Here is a 21,107-nt window from a genome sequence, read left to right as displayed (position 1 = left end):
CAGAGGTCAGGCTGACAGGCCTGTAGTTCTGTAGCCTGTAGAATTTTCCCTAAGGTCAGCATTGAGCCTGACTTGAACTCAGGTTCTTACCTTTCTGGAGGAAGAAATACAGCAGAATGTGCCTTTGTTCTTTAAAGCCACTCTATAAGTTTTGTGAAGAAGGATTTATGGGAAAGTCTAACTTTGTCACTCTCACATACTTTCATGGACTTGTAGCCTCAAGATTAAAAACCTGCTATGGAAAATTTGCCAGCTGCCCCTTGGAGTGCTTGGCTAGCTAATGCTTCCCTGTGTTTTCTAGTCTCTGCTTTGACCCAAGAGGAAGGATTTGGGGGTGAGGGAGGTCTCTGGACCAGTGGGAGCCAGGATAACTCAGCATGCAGCTTGTTGAAGGAGAGAAGACTGGAGAACAAAAGGGTAGAGCAGGAGGGTAGGAGACCTAGAAAGGTTCCTGTGGTATGGAGAGATGAGATGGTTTGCAAAAAAGGATTAGAAGGTGTGACAGGAAAACAGTTCACCATAAAACAAATAGAAGAAGACAAGGACATTGGCGTTATGGAGGCATGAAGCAAAAGAACCAATAGACAAAAAAAAAAAAAAAAAAAAAAAAAAAAGACAACGATGTGATCTGTTAATGTAGTAAGAGAGCACCTGGGAGCAGAAAGAGCCAAGATGACTAGTAAATGAATTTTTATTGTTTGTTACTATTGACACATCTTTGCCTTGGCAAGAGAAGGTGAATTCAACTTTGAGCTCCCCATACATTGAAGAAGCATTGGGCTCCTTCTGAACAAAGTGTTAGAGCACAAATACTGTGGGATGTATTTGAATGGAAAGCATAACCTGAGAACACACAGCAACAATTTATACTTTCCCATTTCAAATACTGATACACTGCTTGTCTTAAACTCAATTGCTTCTTTCAAAATATATATGCGTGCATACATACGTATGGGTATGTACCACAGAAGAATATCTGCCAAAGGCCAACAATTATGATCCTAAAGACAAAGTGTCTCCAGGGAGACTGGAAGTCTATGGTATATTGCTATTTTTTCAGCTTACAAACTACTTTTCAAGATGATAAAAAATTCTCCCTTTTCTCACATTTAAGGAGAACATTCATACCCCTCTACATGTGTATATGTAGGTTCATGCTTCTTTCCCTCAATTCATTATCAACTTACTGGATGGAGTTCTCAATGCGTGTGATGGTGAGGAAAGCTGCTAGGTTTGCCGTGTAGGAGGAGATGACAATCAAAGCAAAAAGCCACCAAGCCCCCATCATCAGTCGGGTTGCCAGGGTTGTGTATGGAACCTCTCCTCCTGTGGGGAAGAAGGAAAAGCAAGAATTTTCATTTGGAAGAAGGAAATTCAGATCCTCATTGCTCATGCGTTGCTCAGGAGAACTAGACCCCAAGGTCAGCAGGGTTCTACTAACGCAGGTTGCTTTAGTGAACTGAGCAGGACTTGGAGCCACACTTTGTATGCAATGAAAAGTACTGAAAGAAGCCCACACTGCCAGCTGTCATGACTGTATTTAATCTCTTTTGCTATTGTGCCTTTAATTGCAGTTCATCTGCCAGTCCTGTCCAGTAATAGAAATAGACTTCAAGATCTCAGAACAAAAAGAGTAAAAGTAAATTCTTACAATGTTCTTTCCTTAGAGATCTTATCTACAAGCTTTAATTAAGTTTTTATCACATTCTTGTGAATATGAAGTTAAAAACACCTCATCAAAACACAATTATTTTTCACAGTTCTGTAGGCAGGCAGTTGCTCGTGAGAGCCATATGTATGTGCACAACATGCTGCGAGTGAACTTGGATGTGCAAAAAAAAAAAATCACACTGAAGAAGAATGCAAAATTGGTTTGTATTTCCATAGTTGATTTCTTTTAAAATTCAACTGCCATGTAAACAAAACATTAGCAGCAACTAAACCTACCAGGATCTGAGCTGCACACCACTGCTTGTGTGAACAGAGCCCAGTTTAGCAAGCCATGAAAAACATTAGTTTTTATTCAAATAGCTGCCCCCAAAACCCACTAGTTCAGAGTCTTTGAAAGAACTCTTTCAGTTAATAACATATGAATACAGATTCTTAGATTGAAACAAGGATCTAAAACAATTATAAGGTTTTAGCATGTGTCACTAATTTAAGTTTAACTTAAGTTTAAATTTCTTAAGTTTTGGATGAATCAAGATGAAGGAAAATTCATTGTTTTAAACATTTTGTCTGCATTATAAGTTTTGTCACAGCTACAAGTAACTAGGGGGGACAGGTGAATGCAGCAATCACCCATAGTCAACAGCTCAAGATGTTCACCTGTTTCCTCTCCCCCTATACTCAGCAATTTGAAAAGTTGCCATTATTTTTGAGGTAGCTTTTTCAGATGCAAAATCTTATGATGGTACAATAGCTGGAACTTTCAAAAGCAAAAGCAGTTTGTTACAGATTCAATCATCTGTAGTGTATTTTGTGCTGGATCTTCACTTATGTAAAATCTCCATGTTTCCCCAGCAAAGTATGTTTAATAGGAATATAAATTACAATTTTTCCCATTCTGAGAACAAATAATTTTCAATTATGTACACAAACTAGATATATAATCAATGCTTGAATATGAAGGATCATCTTACTGTTTTGTTCAAAGTTTGTCCTACCTACACAAAACATTAGGAACTCTGCATCACCATACAATAAACAAATTTAAAGCTTTTTTCCTACTTCAGTGATGTGAGTTGTACCATACGTGAAATAATAACTGACTCAATTTATATTTTTGGTATATAAGCATTGAAATCCTCTGCCTTTTAAGAATTCCAATATTGAAAGAAAAAAATCTATATCAGACCTGTGTAGTCAGAAGTAAATTTCCTTTTATTTCCAAGATGTCATGTAATTATCTGAAATAAGAATCTACTGATCAGATTGGGAGATATTATTTCAATATAAGGACTTTCGAAGATGAACATTAATTCAACATCTGAAGATTTGGTTTTCTCTCCTGCATAAATTTTAAATTATTTTTAATAGAATATTTCTATTTTACAAGTTTTTGCAATGTCTTTAGAATATTTAACTTAAAATTATTTTTAATAAAATGAAAAGAGCAGACAGCAATATCAATGTATTGGAAGAGGCTGTTTGTCCTTTTAACTTTCAGGTGCCAATCCCTGCAGATAATCTTCCTATTGAATTGAAATAGGTAGAGTGATACAGAAGCAGCCAATGATCTCGTGGACATCCTTGCATTTTCATTTTTTAGCTTAATGAGTAACACTTTAAGTTGTCACTTTTTATTGAAAAGAAATGTCAGAAAAGAGAGTTCCACTGAAAGTCACACACCTGCCTTCCAGTTTTCAAGAGAGGATGCTGTGCAACAAGTGACCATGAAGGCCATCACAGACCCCTCAGTCACAGCATTGCCCCACTGTTCATACGGTGCAGTTTTGCCATACGTCGGGGACATTGTCCTCGCTATTCACTGTCACTTTTAGTTTTTAACACCCATGTTAACAACAGACTTTTAAAAACTGTGAGTGCTGATCATCCCAAGTGCTTTTAGTTCACCCAGATGTTTGTGAATTCTTGTTCCTAATTCATAGTTGTACCATCTACATCATCAGTCAATAAATTAAGCTTGAGGACAAAGCTTGCATCCAAGTACATGTAAAAGAGACATATATCAAAATAATTCATCACTCCTGCCCCTACTCTAAATCTTTGCACCGATGCTTCTTAAAGCAGGACTGACACTGCAACTGCATCAGTACATGACTTTTAAGCAGTACAGGCAGGGTATTCCACCTCTCCCAGTGAAGGAAAGAAACAAACAAAAATCAAAGGAGATCTTTTACTGCCATAGTAACATTTCTTTGGCATCTATTAGGAGACTTAATGTGATACAGTCTTGTTCTATTGTGCTGTTTGCTAAAACACTTCCCGCACCATGACAGCTCACCTTAAGAAACCTCTTTACTCCCTTCCCCCAATTTTGTTTTAGGAATAAAACTTTCCAGAGTTTTCCTTCAGTCCAAATTTACATGTTTTCTCAATGCAGAAGAGTACCAAATAATTCAGGAGAGCAACAATCATTGGTTTTCTATTAACATTACTACGAAAAAGAGCTACAGACCTAACAGTTGCTGCTGTTGGCTGTAAATTAGAAAGCAGAAGGGTCATGCATGCAAACCTCCCAGGGCTCTGCTTCCCAATATCTAGTAAGACTTTCAGGTGCATGGACAACTTTATAGATGACAGCATATTCTAGTTATGAGGGGCTACGCACAGGACACACAATGCAAGGGAACCAAGAAGATAAAACAAGTCTTTCCCTGCTGTTATCTTTCATATCATACCAGCAAAGCTTAATAACCCCTAATGGCAAAGGGGGACACCTCATGTGTTGTAAACACAGATTGGTGACCAGAGAAAAATCTGTCCCATCACACCTCATTCCTATAACGAAATTCATCAAGGGGCGTTACCATGCTGGTTGTGGTTACACTAAAAACACTACTGCTGTAGCATGCTAAGCAACACTTAAAAATACTGAGCTCCACTTATGAAGCAAATTGAAATTAAAGGTGACAGTTTGTCAGCATCAGTCCTAGACTTGATTTGTCATCTTAAGAGACAGATCTCAAATGAATACAAAGGCTGTATTATTCTTTAGCCTTGATCCTTCCAATACATTGGCAGAAGGTATAATGCAGCACAAAATGCCACCACCTGTATATCACCTATGTGTGGCCACAGCTCCTAGTATAATTCAGCCGACACTTTTGATGTATATTAAAAATTATTTAAAAATCTAATCTGCCTTTAAAATTTTCAGGTTGCATGTGCAGGAAGGAAAAAATATTTTCCAGAGTCAACTGAACTAGCAAAAAGCAATCTCATTGGGAGTTTTCTGAAAGAGCTGAATTACTGTAGAAGTGACAGTGAAAGCCATTACTTTTAGTCCTCCCACTCACATCTAATGCAGCTCTCCTTCATCAATCCTAGACCAGTTTAATGCTGGCCTACTTCAAATGACAGGCTTAGACTGCAACTTATGTTATGAATTTTTATTTACTCCCATTTCTTTCCAAGTGCTTCAAGCTAAGTATCAGAAGGCAAGAAAAATTATACATTGTCTTGACAATGCAAACAATACAATGTATAATTATGACAGACCTAAACATCAGGAAAAATCCACCTTAGGAAATAAAATATGAACTTATAAAATTCCTATATAGATTTCTAATACCTTTTAAGTTATTCTCCCTTGTTAGCAGTAAGTTTAAAGTTTTCTTCAAGTAAAAAAATCACAAGAGAGTATTACAGGCAAGGAGGAGGAATGAAATCATGAGAAAAAAGGGCAAAACAGGGAAATTGAAGATCACAGCCTGGTGAGATCTTGGTATTCTATAATTCTGGACTAAATGTGAATAATTCAAAACGCATAAGCTGTTTTTCCGATCATCTTGTTCTCAGGGATTTGTCAGCTCTTTGCTTGAAGAAAAACAGCGTTCATCTGTGTAGTCCAGTCCTATGAAAGTGTTTTGGATAGAAATGGAAAAAAATCTTGTTTGTGGATGAAAAGAAATAGCAAAATGTTTCTCGGAGAGTTTTTAACCACAGTTGGCATTTCTGAGATCAAGCCTGGTGGCAGCCATCCTGCTAAAAAGTGATGCAATTTTTGTTACTAGTCACCCAGGCAGTAAATGTGCAACGTAACGTCTCTCTCTGATTTAATATTGATTAAACAACTTCACTGGAAATGCACAATATTTATAAATAAAATTCATTTGCTTAACAGCTCAAGAATGATTTTTTTACTATTACTAAAGCAAAATAGCTTGGCATCATAGAGCCCACAACCTTGAGAAGACTTGGAACTGATTATTGAGAACAATAATGCCTTTTGAAGATTAATTATTCAAATGTACTTTATAAAAAAAATACACAGAGAGAAAAAACATAAAACCCACCGTCATTCTATGTCCTGAATTTGATAACTCTACTAAATTATTTCTAAATTACTAAAATTTCTAAATTACTAAATGGTTTCTGGGGGGAGTAGAGAGCTGGACTGGGAGTCTACTGCAGCCAGTCCATATGTGAAGAGAGAGGCTTGCATGAGAAGGCTCTGCCCTTCTCCTACAGGAAGGACATTACAAGTACCACAGCTTGCAATTTCTATTTGTGATAACCACAGCTGCCAGAGAAACCCCAAAGACTAGGTTCTTATTACAGACAAAACTCAATTTGTCACCAATGCTTACCATCAAGGCTACGCTACCATTCTCACTTTAAGAATGTATCTTAATTGCAAATAATGTTGTCAAATTTCAACTAAGCTGCAATAGTCTCTGCTAGAGGTCTGCAGTGAGCTGAATCTCTGTGTAAGGAGTTTTAGACAGATTTTTTCAGACAATTTTGAGAACCATGAAAAAGATGTTAATTGTGACTGTTTTGTTGAGGAACTCTAATACTATCAAACTTGAAAGCAAGGATCTTTGTTGTACTTGGAAAAGGAAGGTGAAGAAATAATAGGGTGAGTTACCTGGAGATGGATTTTCGTTTTGCTTTTTCTCTCAAAAATTCTGTCCACATTCAGTGAATTATCGGCCTTTGGAAAAAACCACAAAGGACTGGGAGCTGGCTGCAGTTTAGCCTTTAGCTTGTTAGAACAGTCACATCAATTATGCTGTGCATCTGCAAGTTCAATTTGCACAAATATAAAGTGCAGAGTTCTGTTGCAAACAGTTTAGATCAATGTATGTCTTACATTTTCTTTGTGAAAGGGACATTTGATAGAGAGTGGGTGTAAGAGGAGTAGTTTGTATTAACAAAGCAGCAAAGGCATTTTATATTTCAGCTATTTTTGCCATGAGAAACAAAACCTAAAGTTTGACTGAGGTCTGTTGTCTTTACAAAACTCTGCACAGCAGAGCTCTTCAAAAGCAGAATCTTTCAGGGCATTAACTATTGCTATTGTTCTGTTAAAAACTTCCTTGATAATATAAAATCTCTCCTGTTTTCAATTGGAAATGTTCAGTTCTGTATGGGACAAAACAAATACTTTACAGTCAATGAAGCCTGCACCTACTTCTAGCAGCTGTGAAATAAATGCAGCTTGGAAGTTGTTGGAAAAATCTCTTGTCACGAATTTTTCTTCCTTTCTTTCATTTTCACCCATACTTTTCCATTCTTCCTTGAACTGTGCAGAGTGCATTCATAACCATAACATATAAGCTGCCATGTCATTACCTGAGTTTGTAATATTACAGTGTGTGCTGAAGTTAACACCGTTGACCACAGCAGGCATGACATGTATTCTTCACCAGGAGAATACAGCCCCTTGAATGGGTAATGCCTTCCAAATAAGCATGTAAATCAGTGGCTGAATTCCCTAGCCTTGCAAATATTGGCAGATTGCAGGGGATTGAGAGTAGAGAAGAAACTAAGCATGAGGCAGGGCTAGCAGCCAGATTCTACAAGGTCTGGGCAAGTTCAAGAGCCAGCATTTGCTTTTATTCGCCATACCACCTGCTTCTCCCCTAGCATTTTGGGTTTTTTTTTTAAGTAGGATTTTTTTTTTTTTTTTTTAAATATATGAAAAGAGACATTCAGATATTTTGTTTTACACATGGAACATTTCTTCAGGTCTTACTTCCAAAAGAGAGAACATTGCATCTAGGTATTATTACTATCATTACTATTAATACTGTGATAATACTCCAAAAGTATAAGGTAGTAAGTTATAAGAATTGGGGTTTTTTTCTTCACTGGAATTAGTAAGATTAGAAGGGAACCAATTTCTTTTACTAAAGTGATTATAAAAGCTTCCATCAAATCCAAAAGATCAAGTAACTTTTACTACTATATTAAAAAAAAAAAAGTCGTGTAGTGGGGATTTTCATTGTCAAAATATTCTCACATACTAGTTTTCTAAAAATAAACATGAAGTAAATGAGAAACAAAAAACTCTTCAAAAGAGATATTTGAAACATTTTAAAATGTTGAAATATTTATAAATGTTCATATTTTCTTCTATTTACCATAAAAATAAATGTAGTAGAGCCATTGTAAATGCATGGAAATGTTGGTATTCATTAGTCTTAAAATTTGAAGTATTAGATAGATTTTTGATGTTACCTTCCTAGCATACCATTGATAGAGGAGACATTTTCATATGCCTACTCCAAAAGCATTAAAACTCTTCTGAGTTTATAGCTGACCTATTCTTTTTGCTGAACACGAGTCCTTTTATGTCAAATACTGTGCTTAAGGGACAAACCAAACATATCCTATCTCTGTTTATATTGAAAATCTCCTTGTGTATCCTCTGTTATCAGTTTCCAGCAGTATTCTCTCTCTTCAGGTGCTGTTCAGTGTCCCAGCAATACATTATAAAACATTTTTCTGTATGCCATTGTTGTCCTTACCATGGATATGTTTTGGCTTCCTTTTTGGTGTTCCCTCTAAAGGCTTCCTCCTCCTTCTCTGCATGATTTTGAGGAGAAGGACTGTTGTACTTTTTGAGAAATACTAATGTTTTGTATAAATATATACCTTCAATACCAGACATTTTAATGGTGACATCTTTTGGAACTGTTAAGCATTTGTGTTTGTGAAGTCTTTCAAGTTGTTACATCCATACATTAAGATGGAAGAAACACTTGAGTTGAAGGTTGAGTTTGGTTTTTGGGTTTTCCATTAGGTTTTTTTTTGTCAGCTTTCTAAAACCTGCCCAACATGCCAGGACTCAGATCAACAAACAGTGGTCCTGGAAGCTCCTTAGCCAGTTTTTTCAAAACATTTCTGTGAAATTTGTTTGGATTTGCTGATTTGAAAATGTCTGACATTAGTTGCTGCCATTTAACATCCTCTTGAGTTGCTCTTGACATGGAAAGTATTTAATTTGCTTTTTCACAAACACAGAAGAGAAATATTTATTGCCTTTCTGGCATAACTATTTTGAATGGTACCACCTTCACCTAATGCACCATTATCACTAAGGTTTCTTTAGCTCCTGATAAAATTTTCAAAGCCCTTCTTCCTGTTTTTCTCAACTCACCTCTGTGTACACGTGCTCCCCATGTAATTTTTCCTGGAGTTTGTAGCTTCTAACTCTTTGGTGTGATCAATGTTCCTTTTTCTTTCCATCTGCTCTAAAGGTGCATTCAAGATGCTTCAGCATGGGCAGCCCAAGACTTGAAACACACATCATACAGGTTGAAAACCCCTACAACATCTCACATTTTCCCCTACAACATCTCACATTTTCCCCTACACATCACAGATATGCACTACAGGAGCAAATCATCCACTACTTCAGTGTGATATTGTGGTCTACAGCAGACATTGACTCCCATCTCATTTTGTGCTCCAGCCATTAGCACATGGTCCCATAACAAATGACGATCAATTATTTCTAAGTTCTCAATGCCTCTGAAAAACCTAATGCCATTTTGACATAGTGACACTCTTCTTCCCTGTTTGCCCACCTTGTCCATCTGTCTTTCAGTGCTTCATAGTGTCATATGTTCCTCCTAGACTTCAGTAATACAACAAAGACCAAATCTATATTCATAAGTGAGTAATTCCAGCTGTTCCTGTTTATTACTCAGATTTCTGGCACTGGTCTATGGGCAACTAAAGAATGTGTTCACTTTGTCATTTGGTGCCCTGATGAATTTTTTTTCCCCCTTAATGTCTTAGTTCTGAACTAAACAACCAATAACTCTCGCCCGTTTGTTGTTGTTAGTGTAATGATCCCCTCACTAATCTCATTACACTTGCTCCCTGGAAGATTGTTTCCTTTCAGCTGTCTGGGAAGCACTGCCCTCATTGCCCTCCCAGAAGGGAAGCAATGATCCACAAAAGAAAGCTCTCCTCATTTATTTCTCCCCTTTATGTGACAGGGAGAATATCTCAGATGATCTTTCTTTCCCTTCAGGCTTATTTCAAATCACTCCAAGTCATCTGAAATCTGTGAATTATTTTGATAATCTGCATCTTATACATGCTTATAGATCATTATCAACTACTCTGGAAGCTAGCTAACCTGAGGGTATATGCATAACCTTGTAGGTTGTAGACTCGCTCCCACTTCTTACCAAGGAGGCCAAGATGAGCCAGCTCCAGTCTGAAAGAGAGATTACCATGCTACCTTGTCAGTCTTGGTTACTGCTGGCCAGTAATCACGTCCAAGTTATATTTCATATCTTGCAACCCCCTTCTGAAAATCCTCTATTTGCTACTGCTGTGCATCTGTTTGGATGTGCCTCTGGCATTTGACTTGCATACTAAGGCTCATTGCTCAGCGCTGTTTCCTCATTAAATAGGAAGAGATTACCCATGCTGAGATTTGAAATGCTGGGGGCTAATCAAGGACCAGTGGCACTGCCACTAAGGCCTCATCAAGTTGCAGCCCAGCGTACCCATCTCATAACGCCTTGACACATAACCTGATGGACAAATAGAAATATCCAAAAGATGGTCCAAATGACTACTCACAAACTATTTTGCTTGAAACACAGGATCCTCAGTCATGTTCTTTGAAACCCTTCTCTCTGGACCTAGAAAATACTCTAGCACCAAAGAAAGGGCTAGTGCTACGCAGTGCAAAGCATTTCAGCCTACTACAGTGATGGCTCACTGCTGGGTTAACAACCTACAGAGTGTTTCTAAGTTAGAGTTTCTGCTACTTCTATTGTAAAATAATTTTTCTATCTGTCTTGAAATACAAAGCCTGCCCAGCTTGCTCTCACTACAGCAATGGCTTCATTCTAGTGACAGAGGACTAATCATTTGGCCACCAGACTCCCTTGTAAAACTCTGCCAAGATACAGCGGGGACTATCATAGACATCCTTGATTAAAATTTTGTTTGAAAATTAATCTGCAAAAGTCTGTCAGACACAGCTATTCACTACTACGCTTCCAGTCACTTGTTTATGCAGAGACCCCTTTTCTCCTTGGATCTAATTTATATACAGCAGTTAGAGGCTCTATAAACTGAAAAATAATTTGAGACAGTAGCACTGCTAAGGGCAAATCAAGGAGGGCACTCAGATACAACATCCCTTTAGGTAAATGGGAGTTGTACCTATAAAGGTCAGCTTTAACTCTGTCTTAATCCTCAGGTACTGAATACAGGCTTTCTATAATGTTCAACATTTCCATTTTGAGAACGAATGGGTCAGAGCATCTTTTAAATCACTTCTAAACTGTGACTAGACTGTGTAGGGTTCAGCCTGAGAATAATCTAGATAGATTATTCTCTATTATCGCTCTGTCTGCTACTAATTTTTAAAGCTGCTGCTTTTTTATAGATGTAAAACCATTCCATAAACCAAACCCTTATTCATCCTAAACAACTATATCCTGGTCTGCATGAAAAGCAGTGTGGCCAGCAGGTTGAGGGAGGTGATTCTGCTCCTCTATTCTGCTCTGGTGAGACCCCTGGAGTACTGCGTCCAGCTCTGGAGTCCTCAGCGCAGGAAAGACATGGACCTGTTGAAGCAGGTCCAGAGGAGGGCCACCAAAAATGATCAGAGGGATGGAATGCCTCTCCTGTGAAGACAGGCTGAGAGAGTTGGGGTTGTTCAGCCTGGAGAAGAGAAGGCTCTGGGGAGACCTTACTGCAGCCTTCCAGTACTTAAAGGGAGCATATAGGAAAGATGGGTCAGACTTTTTAGCAATAGACTGATGCCATAGGACAAGGGATAATGGTTTTAAACTAAAAGAGGGTAGATTTTGACCAGCTGTAAGGAGGAAATTTTTCACAAGGAGGGTGGTGAAACACTGGCCCAGGTTGCCCAGCGAGGTGGTAGGTGCCCCACCCCTGGAAACACTCAAGTTTGGTTGGATGCTAAGCAACATGATCTAGTTGAAGATGTTCCTGCTCATTGCAACGGGGTTGGAGTAGACGACCTTTAAAGGTCTCTTCCAACCCAGGCTATTCTATGATTCTGTAATGATCAGGTTTGCAGAGAAGAAAGCAGAGAATAAAAACAGAGAAAAATTTTTTTCATGGGAGAAGCAATAGCAAGACAAACCCAAAACCTAATGGACTTTGTTTAAGGCTATATTAAACAGAAATTCAAACCTCTGATTAAAAATCAGAACAGTGCAATGACGAACATTTTTACTTACTTTTTCTACTCAGGAATTTTTAGATAAAACCCCCAAAATTGAATATATACTGAAAGTATAAAAAGGGGTCTAATAACTGCATTCTGGAAGAAAGGGATATAATGTGATAATGGAAAGTCTAACCTCTTTTCAGCTGATCTGAGATTCCAATTTTCTGCATCACTAGCAATGATAATGTTACACAAACAGTGTTCAATCATTAAATTAATTCCCATTAAATCAATGTCCTTAAAGGCCAAACAGTCCTTTAATAATTACCTGATTAAAATGATGTTAGCATAACATAGTTATAGAATATTTATAATTCCCTTCTCAACAATAAATTGTTTCTTTCCACCCGTCTTTCTGAAATGGTGACAACGAGGCAAAAGTTGGGAAGGGAAGCACATCATATCACCACGTAGCAAATAGTTGTGGTCTAGCTTCTCCTGGTATTGGTGATACCTCAACAACATACATTAATCAGATTTCTATTATGCAGCATTTACAGTATGAATCTTCAAGAGGTATAGGAATTAATTCCTGGCTTTTAAGCCTAGACCCACAAAATAAATTACTTCTTTCAAATATTAGCAACTTTGCAGTGGCCAAATTCCATCTTTCTGTACAATTATCAAAATATGATGTTTTCAATCAAAAATCCAAGTGCATAATAGATAAAAGAAAATGTTACAAATAACAGTGTGCAGTAATTTAATGCCAATACATTGTAGTGCAACATAATTACACAGAGATGTGGGATGGATAGACTTTAGAGTGCTTCTAAAAGTTCATAAAAGTATATTTCATTTTTCTCTTCTGCTGTTGTTTCAAAAGAAGAGTAATGACTGCAGCTAAAGTTTGAAAATGGAGGTGTTTACTTGCATTTGCTGAAGTTACTGGGAGCTCTTAGATGAAACATTTCTAGACTTATACTACACATATCCAGATGCTGAAATATCGTGCAAGTCTTGACATTTGAAAGTAAATCTTTTGACTGTTGTAACTATGACCAGATTGGAACGGTGAGGCTTGCTGCCCACCTCTACTGAATAAGTTGGCCAAAGTCTCTCACACTGATGCTGCTGAAATGCGTTGTTTTATCAGAAGAATTAGCAGGGTTTCAAATTTGATATTGGGATTATCGAATATAGTACCATTCAATTTAATAAATAATTATGCAATAAGCCTAACAATTTTACTACAGCTGTTTGCGCAAAAGAAGATCTAACCAGATAATCTTTTGTTGCCACTTTTACAACACAGGACAAAAATTTTACATGATATAATTATAAACACAGACTAGAGCTCAATGTGCACGTGTAACAAACACAAGGATCTTCTGGGGATCCTCTTCTACAGCACTGTGCTTTTAAGATTGCGCCTGACTGCATGCCCGTATAAAGGCACTATTTGCAGCCACTGCAAATGCATCAAAATGATACATGCTTGCTATTATTTTAGAGAATATTGGCACCTGATCTTAACAAATAACCTTGCACACTGGCAACCTTCTGATTAGATTTCAAGAGATGCTGAGACCCAATCTTCCTGTTACTAATGGCTGGATACAAATGCTCTGAAGCCTCAATCAACCACAATTATCGTCTATGGTACATACTCAGAAGTGGCTGAACAGCTAACTGTCACATACAGTTTGCATAGTGGTGGCCTTTCCATAGCCTACTGGCAGTCTTATACGAAGTACCTTCTGGGATGGCAAAAAGAACTGTGCACAATGGACTGAAAACAGGCCATCTGTACACAGAATTAACATTAAACAGAACAATGTCATTAATGAGGTATTAAAGTGCTGCGTTAGCTAAGAGCCTGTCAGGGAAGACATGAACACAAGAGAGAAAGAGTCCCCTTTGGCTGAAACTGAGCAACTATGAAGCAAGCAAAACAATTCAGTGAAATCACAAGGACAAACAATAATTCCAGTAAAGCCTCCGCAGCTTTTGACAGGTACTTTTTCCCATCATCTTATTTTTTTACTTTTACACAGCTCTCTAACTCCACATTTTGAGGGTGAAAATAGTTTTAAAAAAAGATCACATATTGAAAGATAGTTTTTTGCTTGAACTTTAAAGTATTATGAAATGCTTTATAAATCTGTTCTTGCAAGATTTCCAAGCATCCATCATCACAGAATGGCACCTGACTACTTCAGAGGCCAGTGAATCACAGACATCCCCGATACATTAGTTCACTTTTCATGTCACTAATTCTAGTTATCCTTTAATTTTCGGAGTGCTTCTCTGCAATGAACTCCTAACCTTACGGAATTCAATCATCACTAATGCAGGAGCTCTAATTATGTTCCTAAATAACACATTTTAAAATTTAGACTAAAATTCCACTTCAAGTATCATCATTACATCCTGTAATGTTGTTATCAAAGAGATCACTAAAACTCAGATGACCTAAAGTAGTACTATGACACATCATAGTGAACAGAGGAAAGAAGAAAACCCTCATTCTTTTAAGTTCCACTAACAATAATGCTATAATGTCATTTATTGATGAAATTCACTAATAGAAATGCTTATGTTTGAAAGTTGAATAACCTGTTTTTTACTGCAAATCAGCTGTCACCCTGCTTAAGGTCACAACTCAGATTTGTTAGAAGTGAAAAGTGACTTCAAAGATGACTTTACTGGACAGAGAGGTATTTTCTCTTTGGGGATAGATACAGAAATGAAAGAAGCTATTGTAAGAATACAATACATGTTTATACCTAAAAATGTTCTATTAACAAGTATATCCGGGCATGAACAACGAACACTCCCACTCAACAGATTTATTATCACCATCCCTTAACAGCCTGTTTGCAGAAGATTTTCTATCTTTTCCCTTCACTGTTATCTTTCCTCTATACTAATGTGGGGGAAACAGACTCTTCAGTCAAAACCACATGTGTTCCTTCATCGCAGTTTTTATCTGGTAGATGAGGTATCACACATTTTTAACCTAACACCATCTCACCAACTTCAAAAACACTGCAAACGTGAAAGTCCTACTTTATGATCTCTCACTCCTCTATTGACATTGGAAGAAGAAAAAATTAAGCAGCAGGAGGTTCCTACATCAGGATGCTGCTGTGATGAAAGCAATCCCCTTAATTTGCATGCTGGGAAGCTGACTAAATAAAAAATACAAACAAAAAACCCAACAGCTCTCATTTTCCTATATTTGCTGAGAGTGGACGTTCATCTCAGCAATCAGAGAAAGCAATGGGTTGGTTAACTCAATCAAAGATTCATTTGGTATCATTATTTCCTTCTTTTCAATATTAATTTTGGCCTACTCCTTTTATACACGTTTTAATATTACATGAGGTTTAACAGCTGAAGAAGGGAGACTTTCCTATCAGCAGCTTCAAAACTTCTTTGCTACTCCTGCCTTTACAGTTTGCAGGCAATTTTCCTGGCACGTACCCACCAGTTGGTGTTATGAAGAAGAGCCACATGGGTGGATACAGCTATGGCACAGCTGTTGCAGAGGAGGGACTCCCCACAGACCAGAAAAGCAATGGAAAAATACCACGGGTTCCCCTCTAAACCCATGTTCATATGGTGCCTTGGATATCCTCTGCTGAAAAAGGCTGATCAGTTTGTAGACGAAATTGCTGTCATCCAACAGAGGAGGAGTAATTTTAATACAGCTAAAACTCATTTTCCCGCTTTCTTCCTACCTTAAAACAGCGAAAATCGCTAACTTAATGTAAGCTTCTGTGCAGGAAAATCAAATAGCAGGACAAGTAAGGCTTGCCTCTTTAGCTTTTAAACATCTTTGCAGATAAACATGTGGGTTACAGTCCTCCTCCATGTAAGAAACATTCAGTTACTGGATAAATTGTTCCTTGTTTCCTCAATTAAATATATGTTATACACAGGTAAACTCTGAAAAGTCAAAACTGATTAGTTAATCTGAATCTAACTTATCAATTCTTTACTGAAATACAGCATAAAGTCATATTAGAAATCATAACAATTAAAGAAAATGTTCCGAGTAAAATATTCACCTTCGGATGCTTTTGAAAGGACACAGAAAAATGGATTGATGCCAGAGACATCCAATTCTACTTTCCCTTTTGCCTCATTTGGTCTTGATCAGCACTTATACTATAGCCAGGCAGACATTACATTCCCACAGTCAATTAATCAGGCTTGGAGCTAGTCCTAGGGGAACGAAGGTGTTTTTTGGGTTTTCACACTGTCATTCATTCTCCACCTCCTCACAGAAGGTGTGTCAGACACAACATCTCTAAATATACTGCCTTATGTACCCAGTGCTATTACTCAAGCAAGCAGGTGCACACAAGATATAGAAATCCATTATTTTAGATGCCTCTGTGGACTGCCTGAGTCTTAACTGCAATTTAGGGGAAAATCCAAGCATATCCCCTGGCAGTTTAACACTAGTGATATCACATTGCTGCAAACAAATGCCCACACTACTGAACATTTTGCTTCGAGCATGGTTATTCCTTGGAATTATATTTTCAAAAAGAGACAATCAAATAAACCTCCGAAAGTGGTATGCACAAAAAGCTGCATCCAATGTTTGCAAATGCATACTGTATACATGACAATAATTCTCAGTATATGTTGTCAGTTCCAATGACCACTTGCAGTTTCCAAACACATTTGAGACATAGGACACAATTGGCAAAATTTAGTTATTTTTTGATGCCGTCAGGAGGGCTGGCCAGATCATTTGAGACGTATGGAAAAGGAGTATGGGTACCACAGGGATGCAGTACCTCTTTCAGAGAGATGACTTCATGAAGGTACGTATACATACTAACACATAAGTCTAGATTTAATACAATAAAATGAGAATGTGGGGGTTTCATGTTTAAAGGTGGAACTGTAATGTCACAAATATACCTGTTGGTGTATGTGCTAGAAAAACGTGGAGACTGGTTTGTTTCCTTATGGGTTTGGTATCTGACTTTCATTTTCCCAGCTTTGTGCTGTGTACTTTAGGCTCAGCAAGTCTGTTCCCCTCATTACAGGAACATGTCAAGACCTGGCATTAGTTGGAAGAACGATTAAAATTGTTAATTAATGAGACTGACATTTAAGTTTTGTGTTCTATTAGAAGACATAAAACACATTTATGATATAAAACACATTTTAATGAAGGAAGGTAGGTAATATCTCCATTTGACAACCAAGAAGTGATATATAAGATATTAAATGAAATTCCTATGGTCAGCCAGATCAGATGCAGAGTCCAAAAAGAGGAACTAGGTCTTAGTTCTAAAGTCCTTATACTGGATCTTATTTGATTTACTAAACTTAAAAAATAGTTAAGTTTTACCACCAAATATTGCATGTGAAGGTATAATTGTTTTCTAACACATTTTTTTCAAAATTTTTTTAGAGTTTTCCTCTGAATGTTAAATACATAGAGATTGGTGCACTGTTAATTAAGGGAAAATGTCACTAAGAAAATACGTTATTGCTGATAGGGATATGCTGAGAGTGAGATAAGCAAGATGGAGTAATTTATTAAGCAACAGCACACTCCAGGCAGTGCATTTCAGGAGGATTATATCACGCCTTGGGTGGTAATACAAGGAACAAGACTGAGAAGTCTGGGCGGCTTTAAGCATCCGAGAAGTATTATAATGACTTAGAAGTGCTAAGGCTTGGAGTCTATTTTATTGCTCTTATAAAATGCAATTTAAACAAGGCAAACAGTGAGATTTGCTCATTTACTGGGCATTATGAACATAATTGGCCATTACTGACACCACTGATGACCAATCAAAACCTCCAGTTGTGACCAGCATTTTAAACTAACCAAAACATATGGGGATAAAAAAAATGCCCCACCAGTGATGCTTTCACATCATTCATTTCATAACTTTGCTAGGTTAAACAAGAGTATTAAGATCTCTGAAGAAAACTACTTTTGTGGGTAATACTTTAAGCACTCATTATCTTAGGGTCAAACCATATGAAACTATAATGAATGTTTGCTTTGTTGCAATCACTGAGAAGTGATTAAATCTTGAACGATTCAGCCATTTTAAAGACATTTCCTGTTAGAGCAAAAAAAAATCCCATCTGCCTCGTTCTCTTTCTTACAGACATTTCCAAATGAAACAGAGCCTTGCATCTTTACTTGCATAATCTAAAATTCTGCCAGCCTAGTTCAGAAATACCTCCTCTTACAGAAAAATTGCGAGTAAAATAAACAGAATAAGGGATGGATAAGGGAGAGACAAAAATCTATCTATTGTGTCTTTTATATTAAATACAACACATTGTAATTTTCTACTTCATTATTTTTGTCTACATTCAGTGGAATTCTATTAGACTAAGCAAGATTATCACTATATTTTGACGCAAAATTTGAGAGGCTGCTCCCAAAATAAAATCCTTTAGAACATTCCTTTCCAGGTGCTTGGTAAAAATTTTGCAGCATTTCACCTGTCTCAAAAACCCATCTATTATACAAAAAGGGTTGGGAACAACTCTAAATTTTGAACTTTTGTTTCTTAAATCGTTGGTTTTCTCCAGTAATAGTGAGAGCAGAGTGCTCTATAGAGCATTTTATAACAAAAGCCCATAAAGTAGTAGGAATCTAATAGAAAACTTTCAGGACATTAAACAAGGTTCTCAGCAAGTATAAATAGACATTGTGCCATTGCAGTGAGTTGATTCAAGGGGGATATTTAATAGGTACCTTTGTACATATCCATCTCTTTTTCTTTATATTTCCTTATGTGTCTCTATCTCTACACCTATATGTGTGTGTGATTAATGAATCTTAGTAAGTTTAAGTTGATTATGCTGCTAAGTTTTATACGATTTGATACTGTGATTTTATCTCAATATTGTTAATGAATTTGATTGCTGTTATTTTGTATTAAATTGTCACCGTCCTAAAGTTACATCAAGCACAATATATATCACTACACCAGAATCCCTGATACTCTATCCCTTTAGTCACAAACTGTTGACCAAGTCTGGGAATAGGAGTGGATTCAACTGCACCTAGACTCCTTTCAGAGAAGGAGTTTAGAAAGCAAGGGGGTCCACTCTGAACGTCGTGACTCGATAGGACAGCATTCCTTTACTTCCCTTACCTAACCTTAGTCATAAACCATTGAACAAGTCTGGGACTAGGGGTGGATTTAGGTCCACTCTGAACCTCATGACTCAACGGGAGGGTCTCCCCTACTTTCTCTCCTCAACATACATACACATTAACTCGATTAGATAGATGAGTAAATCATTCCAATTTAATTGTAATTTGTTTTTTCTCTGTATACCTTTTCTATGTTGAATAAGTAATAGAGTGAACCTTGCCATCAAATTCTGTTAAGTCACGCTTTTTACAAAGTTATATTAAAATCATTCACTTTCTGATATCTTTGGCGGTGATTCTTTAAGCATCCTGAATTATCCATTCATGACAGCACCTGCTCCAGTGCTCAGTCAGCTGGGTGGCCCTCTGCGTGCACTGGTGCATGGGGTTGTTCCTCCCCGGGGGGGAAGGACTTTGCACTTCTCTTTGTTGAGCTTTGTTGAATATATAATAATAGAGGCCTGGGGAGGAGCCAAGTCAATGGGGAAGAGCAGAAGCAGCAGCACCAGTGGGGTCTCCATCTGAGTGATACCCAAGAAAAAACCTACAGTGACGGTGAACCACCAGCTGCACTGTGAGGTAGGTCGAGAGCAAAACCTGTGAGGAGTGGATTGAGAAGCCAAGGGGAAATACAGCCGGAAAAAGAAATCCACTGAAAAGGAAACCTTAACAACATTTTCTGTCCAACTGGAAAAAGCTTATTTTGAAAAGAAGCAAAATACAGAACTTTGCCACTTAGTTTTACAAGATAAGCAAGTGGAAAAGAACAAAGTCAGAAGCCATGACACTAAATTTCAACATAACTGAAATCCTCCACCGTCTGAATCTACAAATTTGCTTCATATTTAGACATCAATAAACAACTCGGAGATAACAGATGCGTGTTACAGAATCTCATGCCTGGATGAATAGTTCAGAGTCAGAAGCATTTCTTTTAAATGTAATTCACAGCACTGCATGGCCAAGATCACCGGGAAGTCTCTGCTGCCTTAGTGGTCACAGTATATGGCAGATTCAGTGGGTATATTGGGTAAGGCAAAGCATTTCAATGCAGTGGCCATCATTTTATGTTTAAATGAAGGGCTTGAATACAGAATAAAAAAAGCCACTTTTTGGTTTATACGCTTTTACATTAAGTGAGCCTCCCCAGTTACATGGCAGCTCTATCCTCAAAATTGTCTCTTCTAATCAAAAATCACATGTATCTTAAAATTACAAAAATAAAAATAATTACATACATACTGATCTCTGTAATGAATAAACACAAAATTAAAATGGCAACTGAGGGAAAATATACCTCTATATCACGAGAGTCTCAAAATGATACCTGGACTGGTCACTCCAACATAGGGAAAAAAGAAATTGAAAGCCAAGTTCAAGACCTAAGTTTAAATGATATAAGCAGCAGTGACATTAAGTTTCAGTCTACCTTTAAGGAAACAATAAAAAAATACTTAGATTGTGCTACTGCGTATGACAGCAATCATAGACCTGCCTTAAAAACTACTGGACTGATCTGTGCTGACTCTAGTCTACAGACAATGAATGACACAGTATTTTCCTCTGATGTTTCAAAAACTACAAAAGGTTCAAACTTGTTAATAACATTTGATCAGAACATCAGAGTCAAGGCTGAAAGAAACTATGAAGTAACACAACAGACTGAAGCTACCTGCTAAAATCTGCAGTTTTTAACTATTTCAGAAGAAACGAGCAAAATAACTCCTTTCTGTTTCAATCAAAATAGGTTATGAATTTCCTTAAAGAGTGACTTGAATTTTTGCACCAAAGGCCTCTTTTGTCTTCAGAGCTGTGGCAAGTCTGGAGCCAGCCTGTGTGCTTGCAAATCTTTCCTCTAGCTAG

The 21,107-nt window shown here is 37.3% G+C and overlaps 1 protein-coding gene across 1 annotated transcript in view; it reads right to left on the bottom strand.

Annotated features, from left to right (window-relative positions):
- Positions 1-1,183: 1,183 nt before the first annotated feature.
- The window catches only part of LOC104622595 (glutamate receptor ionotropic, delta-2-like), a 47,016-nt gene continuing 27,092 nt past the window's right edge, over positions 1,184-21,107 (bottom strand). Inside the window, exon 5 of the mRNA XM_010289430.1 lies at positions 1,184-1,326. Coding sequence (XP_010287732.1) covers positions 1,184-1,326 — 143 coding nt within the window. The remainder of the gene's footprint in view (positions 1,327-21,107) is intronic.

The sequence above is a fragment of the Phaethon lepturus genome, unplaced genomic scaffold (genome assembly GCF_000687285.1).
Source record: "Phaethon lepturus isolate BGI_N335 unplaced genomic scaffold, ASM68728v1 scaffold5836, whole genome shotgun sequence".
Classification (NCBI taxonomy): domain Eukaryota; kingdom Metazoa; phylum Chordata; class Aves; order Phaethontiformes; family Phaethontidae; genus Phaethon; species Phaethon lepturus.
Note: the sequence above shows the minus strand (reverse complement) of the source record. Positions and strands in the feature narration are given on the sequence as shown.